We start from the raw sequence: 8904 nt of genomic DNA, 5'->3' as shown, positions 1-8904 counted from the left end.
AAGGTGGTAAGGTGATAGGGAATATCCAGCATGGATTTGTAAAGAACAAATCATGTCAAACTAATCTGATAGCGTTCTTTGATAGGATAACAAGCCTTGTGGATAAGGGAGAAGCGGTGGATGTGATATACCTAGACTTTAGTAAGGCATTTGATACAGTCTCGAATGATATTCTTATAGATAAACTAGGAAAGTACAATTTAGATGGGGCTACTATAAGGTGGGTGCATAACTGGCTGGATAACCGTACTCAGAGAGTAGTTGTTAATGGCTCCCAATCCTGCTGGAAAGGTATAACAAGTGGGGTTCCGCAGGGGTCTGTTTTGGGACCGGTTCTGTTCAATATATTCATCAACGATTTAGATGTTGGCATAGAAAGTACGCTTATTAAGTTTGCGGACGATACCAAACTGGGAGGGATTGCAACTGCTTTGGAGGACAGGGTCAAAATTCAAAATGATCTGGACAAATTGGAGAAATGGTCTGAGGTAAACAGGATGAAGTTCAATAAAGATAAATGCAAAGTGCTCCACCTAGGAAGGAACAATCAGCTTCACACATACAGAATGGGAAGAGACTGTCTAGGAAGGAGTATGGCAGAAAGAGATCTAGGGGTCATAGTAGACCACAAGCTTAATATGAGTCAACAGTGTGATACTGTTGCAAAAAAAGCAAACATGATTCTGGGATGCATTAACAGGTGTGTTGTAAACAAGACACGAGAAGTCATTCTTCCGCTTTACTCTGCGCTGGTTAGGCCTCAACTGGAGTATTGTGTCCAGTTCTGGGCACCACATTTCAAGAAAGATGTGGAGAAATTGGAGGGGTCCAGAGAAGAGCAACAAGAATGATTAAAGGTCTTGAGAACATGACCTATGAAGGAAGGCTGAAGGAATTGGGTTTGTTTAGTATGGAAAAGAGAAGACTGAGAGGGGACATGATAGCAGTTTTCAGGTATCTAAAAGGGTGTCATCAGGAGGAGGGAGAAAACTTGTTTACCTTAGCCTCCAATGATAGAACAAGAAGCAATAGGCTTAAACTGCAGCAAGGGAGATTTAGGTTGACATTAGGAAAAAGTTCCTAACTGTCAGGGTAGTTAAACACTGGAACAGATTGCCTAGGGAAGTTGTGGAATCTCCATCTTTGGAGATATTTAAGAGTAGGTTAGATAAATGTCTATTAGGGATGGTCTAGACAGTATTTGGTCCTGCCGTGAGGGCAGAGGACTGAACTCGATGACCTCTCGAGGTCTCTTCCAGTCCTAGAGTCTATGAGTCTATGAGTGCCTGGCACAATGGTGCACCCTGATCTTGGTGCTATTGTAATCATATGAGTTTTCCCTCATTGCAGAGGGGCCTGAGATAGCTGCTCCACCCTAGGGGGTCTTTGAAAGTCTCCACCCTAAGCTCTCTCTAGCCAGCTAAGTTAGTTCTCTCCTGCCCCTCCCCAGCTGAACCCTCCTCCCCAGACAGCCTCTGTAAATGTTGTCTCCCTCTCCGCAAACACCACAGTCCTGGTGTCTCACCTCTTCACTCTCTACTGTGGGGTTGTACCACCCTCCTCTGACGGTGGCAACTGTCAGAGACAGGACTCTGAGTAGACAGCCACTGCCTTGGATCCAGTCTAGGGAGTCCCATGAATTCCAGCTGCGAGGCATCATGAACCGGGTGAAGGAGAGGGGAGAAGAAGGTTGTGTCCTGGCTGGAAGAGGCCTCCTGAGACGCTGGGGACGCATGGGCGGCCACCCAAGGACAGCTGTTCCACTCAGAGAAAGACTCAGGAGCCTGGACACCAGCAGCAGTTTCTGCTTAAAGCAGTTTATTGCATCGCAAGCCATGGCTCGGACATACAGAGGAGAGAACGTTGCAACTTTTCATCAAGCACATTACAGAGAAAGGTTTTCATGCCAAGGAACAAAAGAGAAGAGAATGGGACATAGGGCCTTTCCCCTCTAGGGGGTGCCAGCTCCCATCCAGCCCTAGGGAAGGGACTGGCTGGCTCGGGGAGAGGGGAGAATAGGGGACATGAAGTGTTTCCCCTCTAGGGGGCACTAGCTCTGATCTAGCCCCAGGAGGGACTGGCTTGCTTGGGGGCCTGGGGTGAGGAATGGGGCACAGAGCCTGTCCCCTTTAGGAAGCGCCAGCTCCCATCCGACCCCAGGGTGAGGTGAGGACTGGCTGGTTCGGGGGTGCCCCCAGACGAGTGCAGCAGCATCCCCGCTCTGATGGGAAAGCCCCAGAAGTAGTGAAGGCCGTGGAATGGCAGAGCAGCTGGCAGCCCGTTGGTCTCTTTGCACAGCTACTCCCTGCCCATTTTTTTCCTGAGCCAAGGGATGAATGCGGAGATGCGCGGGTATACGGCAGGCGGGAGGCCACTGTCTTTCCCATAAGAGACGATGCCCTGGGCGAGCCCATTGCACACCAGTGGGCCCCCGGAGTCACCCTACGGAGAGAAGAAGAGGGAACGTTACAGTGAATAGGGTGACCAGATAACAAATGTGAATAATCGTGACGGGGATGAGGGATAATAGGAGCCCTATATAAGAAAAAGACCCAAAAATCAGAACTGTCCCTATAAAATCGGGACATCTTGTCAACCTAACAGTGAAAGCAGGCTGGGGGGAATTCAAGATGCAGCAAGCCAGCCCCAGCCATACCCACTGATTCATCCTGCTCCCATTTCTGGATGCAACAGGTCCAATTTTAAAATAACCTGTTCCATACTTGGATGAGGGACCATGTTGACTCACTAGGGGGTGCTCTCCACTGGCAGTCAGTGCTGACCCAAGGTCCCAGTGCGGCACTAGGGGGCGCTGTGCTGCAGGGAGAAGAGTGAGGGGTCACTGGGGGGCTATTCCATGGGGGGCAGGGTGGGAGACTCTATAGGGGGCACCGCCACTGGAGGAAGAGTCCTTATTGCCTCCGATCATTATTAGATTCTGGGCTGCTTTTCCCCAGCCTCTATCAATGTCCACAGGACTTTTGCCTCTGGATGGCTGGGAAAGTGAAACCTTCATAAAATCCAGTGAGTGAGACCCTCAAGGGAGTCTACAAGCCAGGGCAGCGCAGCTACAGTAGGGGAGTCACCTTGAACGATGACTGCTTCGTTTTGATGTTCCCCATGCAGACCATGGACGTCCGGTTGAAGGAGTCGAAGAAGAGTTCGCACTGCTTGTCATCAGCCATCTTCAAGGTCACCTCTTGGAGCTTGGTGGCAGGACGCACCATGTGGACACCGGTACGGCCCCAGCCGGCCACGCTGCACGTGGCCTCTGGCTTCAGTAGGAAGTTGGCTGGGGGCAGACGGATGGGTTTCACTGCGTTGTTCCATTCAGCTCGGCGCTCCAACTTTCATTGGAGAGACAGAGGGGAGAGAGAAGAGATTTACTGGCATGGCCCGGGAGATGCATCTGCCCTTTCCACTGCCCTCCAGAAAGGTGGGATTGGAGACAGACAGCACCAATGAATACTTTGGCTTTCTTTGGCTCACTAGCCACTGATTTCACAGCTCATTATTAATAAACCTTGGGAAGGGGGGCTTAAAACTTATCCCCATTTCACAAAGGGGGAAACCAAGGCACAAAATGGTGAGGTGACTTGCTCAAGGACATACAGAGTCAGTAGCAGAACCAGGGATAGAACCCAGGAGTCCTGGCTCCCACCTGCTCTAACTACCAGACCACTGTGCTCTCCCAAAGCTGTGGATAGAACACAGGAGTCCTAGTTCCCAGACCCCCCTGCTTTAACTGTTAAACCCCACTCCCCTCTTAGCACTATGGTACCCAGATGTGCCCAGTCCTACCACATCACCGTGTGGTTACTAGCGCATATGGGACACTGTGGTGGGGGACACTACCTGGAGCAGCATGATGTCATTTTCTAAGGTTGTCCTATCAAAGTCCTCATGGGGAATCTTGCGTCGCACTTGGATCTCTTGCTGGGTCCTTTCCTTCTGGTTGAGGTCATGGGCTCCCAGGATGACGACAGTGGGCGCGTCACCAGAGCTTTAGGATTCCAAAAATTGCAAGTCAAAGTTGGAGGAGGAAGAGGGGAGCCTAAATCACAAGACTGGCTGAAAAATCATGAGATCTCAATGCTATCATGCTAATTATTTGGGGTCTGTCTCCAGATTTATTTTCTTATCTCTTGCAGTTTTGTCATGAGCTTCTCAGTCTCTGGAGTTTCTGAAATTAACAAAGCCACATAAGGGAGCTGGAGCCCAGGGACTGGCTTTGACATTACAGACCTTTGGAAAATCACTTCTCACAGCCCCACACCTCTGGGGCTGAGGACTCCCTTCCTCTTCCCCACCCTTTACTATCCTGCCTCTCAGTCCCCTGCCCAGCTCCATCTCCTCTCCCCCTATAATCTGATTTCCCATTGCCCTTGTCTACGCAGAGTACCAGGGCCGGATTGTTAAAGCGTTTTATGCATTGAACTCCCATCCCATCAGGAATCCAAAACCTTTAAAAATCTGTCCTGAAGCTCTTTGGGGCAGGGTCTCATTGTGTGTCTGGGCAGTGCCTTTCAAAAGGGGGGCCCTGATCTTGGTCAGGGTCTGTCCAGCACCTAGCACAGTGGGGACCCTGAACTCGGTTGCGCACAAAATAAGAAGCTTCCTTCTTTCCCATGGGTCGGGAATCTGAATCTACCCTATCCTCAGCAGCCATTTCCCTGCTATCCCCTGTGGGTTGTGCAGCCAGGGAGAGGTAGGTGAGAGAACACCACTGAAAGCTGGGGGAGGGACTATCTGTCCTGCCTCTGACTCCACCAGTGGAGCCCTGCATGTGCTGTTTGGTCAGGGATGGATGGAGGGGGCCACCCTGGGAGGTGAAGGAGGGCTCGGCTCCTGAGCCATGTCTACATCAGGGTTTGCCCGGTGCAGGGGCTGAGCAGAGCCCAAGTAGCCACAGGGCCATCCCCCATCTCCGATCCGCAGACGGTTGGACAGCAGCCGTGTGGCTGGCATCTGAGGGGCACCTCACCCTTCTTCGTCGCAGTGCGCAGCTGTCAGGACAAAATCCTCTCGCACCAGGAATCCCCCACACTCAGTGGTGCTCTCTGGCCCCATCTTTGTCTCCACGAAGGCCATGTAGGGTCTGGAGTGGGGCCGGGCTTCCCGTCCCCCGATGATATCCCCTGGCAGAGACCCCGCCCCAAAGAAACACAATGTTGAGGGGAGGGGGGAGCAACAAGCAGATCAATCAAAAGAGACACAAGAGCAGAATATTCTCCTGAACGGGAATCCGGCTACATCCCAGTGCACGTCCCCATGAGCTGAGCTTCCCCCCTCCACAAATGCTCCTCACAAGCTGCCTGCCCCAAGAATCCTCCCCCCACACACACATTCCCCCCATCTCCCTGAGGCTGGCCCTGATGCTAAATTAGGACTCTCCACCCTAGAGCAGGATGAGGGCTCTGCTCCCCGCAACCCCAGACTCACCAGCCTGAGCCCCGAGGGGCAGGAGAAAGGCCATGGGGAGCAGCAGCAGCAGCAGCATTGTCCAGGGGAGGGGATGGTGTCCCAGTCTCAGCCTGGGGGTTTATATAGGGCAGGCTGGGGAGGGGTAGGGGGGACCACAAGGCACATTGACACTCGCCTCAGTAGGGCAGATCAGCCACCTCACCGCCTGGACACCTGACCACATGGGCTGGTGGGAAGAACAGGCGCTGCTGAGTCACCCCTTCCCCCTGGGGAAGATCAGCAGCTGGGGCCGTGTCCAGCCTGGCTCTGTGCACAACCCAGTGTGGTGCCCGCTGCAGGTCATGGTTCCTGGCACTCTCCTTGCACTCTGCCAGGCACAGCTGGTCTCCCTGCACAGGTGATTGCCCTGCACATCTGGTCTTCATGCACAGCTGGAGCTGGGGAGATTAGCTGCTGACAATAAGCTCCCAGCTCGAAGCATGTGGGCGCTGTGGTTAGCCCTGACTCATCTCAGCTGCTGGTGAGAACTCGGCCCTTTGATCCTTCTCAAGCATCTCGCCACTGCGTGAGGGGGCTGGGAGGAAGGAGGCTGGGTCACAGCTCAGACAACCCAGTGTGTGTAGCCTGAAGGGTCAAAAACATTGTCGTGGGTGGTTCAGGGTATATGTCGTGCCTGCCACACCACCTCCCTCCCTCTGTGAAAGCAAAGGGAAAAAAATAGTTTCTTGTCTTTTTTCAGTGTCACCTGTGACAGATCAAAACCAGTGGGGTACAGGAGGCTGGTAGAGGGCAAATATACTGGTCACTGGATGAGTAGTTTTCTGTTCCCTGAGTGACCAGAGCAGGGCTGCTCTAGAGTAATCAGGAACCTGCTAGAACCAATTAAGGCAGACAGGCTGATTAGAACACCTGCAGCCAATCAAGGCAGGTTAATCAGGGCACCTGGATTTAAAAAGGAGCTCACTCCAGTCAGGTGAGGGGGAGCCAGAGGAGAGGAAATGTGTGTGAGGAGCTGGGAGCAAGAGGCACAAGGAGCTGAGACTGAGAGGCTGTGCTGCTGGAGGACTAAGGAGTACAAGCGTTATCAGACACCAGGAGGAAGGTCCTGTGGTGAGGATAAAGAGGTGTTTGGAGGAGGCCATGGGGAAGTAGCCCAGGGAGTTGTAGCTGTCATGCAGCTGTTCCAGAAGGCACTATAGACAGCTGCAGTCCACAGGGCCCTGGGCTGGAACCCGGAGCAGAGGGCGGGCCTGGGTTCCCCCCAAACCTCCCAACTCCTGATCAGACACAGGAGAAGTTGACCCAGACTGTGAGGAAGATCACTGAGGAGAGGAAATCTGCCAATAAGCGCAGGACCCACCAAAGTAGAGGAGGAACTTTGTCACACACCATATGTCTACTGGATGCTGTTGACAGATGCGGTGCTGCAGCACTACACAGCAGCATTCCCTTTCCTTCCCTTCCCTTGCGGATGGCAGACGGTACAGTATGACTGATATCCATCATTGTTGTCCCGTGAGTGCTCCTGGCTGGCCTCGGTGGGTCGGCCCGGAGCTCCTGGGCAAAAATGGGAATAACTCCCGGTCATTCCCTTCTTTAAGTTTTGTCTAATGGAGATTCAGTCCTGCCTGGAATATCATAGCAGCTGGAGGCTGCCCTCCCCTCCCCTCTTTGATCTCTGCTTGCAGAGGCAATAAAGTCAGTGTTGTTTCAAATTCATGCATTTTTTATTACTTCATCAAACAAATGGGGGGATAACTGCCACCGAAGCCCAGGAGGGCTAGGAGAGGAGGGAAGCAATGGGTGGGGTTGTTGCAGGGGCACCCCCTAGAATGGCCTGCAGCTCATCATTTCTGCGGGATGTCTGGGGCTCTGACCCGGAGTGGCTGTTTGCCTCTCTGGTTCTTTAGTAGGCTTGCCTGATATTCTAGGCAGGACTGACTCTCCCTTTAGACAAAACGTAAGGAAGGGAATGACCTGGGAAGTCATTCCCATTTTTGTCCATGCGCCCTCACCGACCTCACCGGGCTGGCCAGGAGCACTCATGACAGCAGCAGATGGTACAGTATGGGTGGTAACCGTCTTTGCTAACTTGCAAAAGGCAAGGGGATGCCACTGTGTAGCGCTGCAGTACCGCGTCTATTAGCAACATCCAGTAGACATACGGTGACAGTGAAAGGAGGCTGAACGGGCTCCATGGTTGCTGGCTATGGCATCTGCCCAGGCAATCCAGGGAAAAGGGCACGAAACAATTGTCTGCTGTTGCTTTCACGGAGGGAAGATTGAGTGATGATATTTACCCAGAATCACTCACGACGCTGTTTTTGCCCCATCATGCATTGGGATCTCAACCCAGAATTCCAATGGGTGGAGGAGACTGTGGGAACTATGGGATAGCTATGGGATAGCTACCCACAGTGCAGTGCTCCAGAAATCGACGCTAGCCTCCGTAAATGGACGCAAACCGCCGAATTAATGTGCTTAATGTGGTCGTGTGCACTTGACTTTATACAATTTGTTTCCAAAAACCAGTTTCTGTAAAATCAGAATAATCCCGTAGTGTAGACATATCCTTAGTGGTGGAGGTGGGATCGCCACCAAGAATGGTCACAGGTCTCCAGTAAAGTGCTAGAGTCACAATTGGCCTCTCTTGCCTTCTGCTGTGCCTGCCTCAGCTCCTTTATCTTCGCTCAGCACTGCACCATGTCCCGTTCATAGCCCTTATCACACAAGCCATGAGAAATCTGCTCGTAAGTATCAAAGTTCCTACAGCTACTCAGCGGATCCAACAGCTCCGCAGTGCTCCAAGTGGGAGAGCATTTGCCGTATAGAGCCATCAGGGGCAGCTGGGAAAATGTCAATATGATCTCTCCACGTCGAGCAAACAGGAAGTGGAATTCCAAAAATTCATGGGGCTTTAAAGGGGGAAGGGGGTAGATGTTTGCTTACCTGGCGGCAAGGCAGCGCAGTCTGAACTGCTGACCAGAGCGGTCAGGATGGGCATTGTGGGACACCTCCTAGAGGCAATTTACATTGACAAAACCAAGCATGGTGTCTATGCTAACACTTTGTCGATAAAACTTTGGCTCAAAAATCTCTATGCCTTTTGTCAAGGTAGTTTTATTTTGTCACCAAAACAGGAGAGTAGCATTGTAGTGTGTACACCTCCAGTGTTTCATTGGGAAAAGCTGCCTTTTGCTGACAAAACTGTGTACACAAGGGCTTAATAACACCATACAGTTGAATCTTATTCTTATAAATTTACATACAACGTTGCCACCAGTATTTTACCAAGACCATTGTGATCAGCAAATTATTATTTTTTCCAATCATTTTTCACAAGGTATATTTTGTATGAAACTTATAGGCCTGAGAAAGGGATGAACATAGGGATACAGACTATCACAAGCCCACACAAGAACTACCCAGAGAACCCCACAGTAACCGGGTCTGATAAGAAAGCTTCACATTGAACAGCTT

General features: G+C 51.6%; 1 protein-coding gene across 2 annotated transcripts; it reads right to left on the bottom strand.

Moving 5' to 3' along the window:
- Positions 1-2266: 2266 nt before the first annotated feature.
- Positions 2267-5500, bottom strand: LOC127031288 (mast cell protease 1A-like). 2 transcript variants are annotated; one of them, XM_050918037.1, is made up of 5 exons: positions 5443-5500; positions 4985-5138; positions 3856-4003; positions 3087-3347; positions 2267-2442 (listed from the first exon to the last, which is right to left on the bottom strand). In XM_050918037.1, exons 1-5 carry the CDS (start codon positions 5498-5500, stop codon positions 2299-2301), a joined length of 765 nt encoding a protein of 254 aa, XP_050773994.1. In that variant the 3' UTR covers positions 2267-2298. The 2 variants fall into 2 exon arrangements, with proteins under 2 accessions (XP_050773994.1, XP_050773995.1); XM_050918038.1 differs by lacking the exon at positions 3087-3347.
- Between the last annotated feature and the right edge of the window lie 3404 nt (positions 5501-8904).

Source organism: Gopherus flavomarginatus, chromosome 11 (genome assembly GCF_025201925.1).
Source record: "Gopherus flavomarginatus isolate rGopFla2 chromosome 11, rGopFla2.mat.asm, whole genome shotgun sequence".
Taxonomy (NCBI): domain Eukaryota; kingdom Metazoa; phylum Chordata; order Testudines; family Testudinidae; genus Gopherus; species Gopherus flavomarginatus.
The sequence above is the reverse complement of the archived record's forward strand: the minus strand, read 5'-3'. Positions and strand labels throughout refer to the sequence as shown.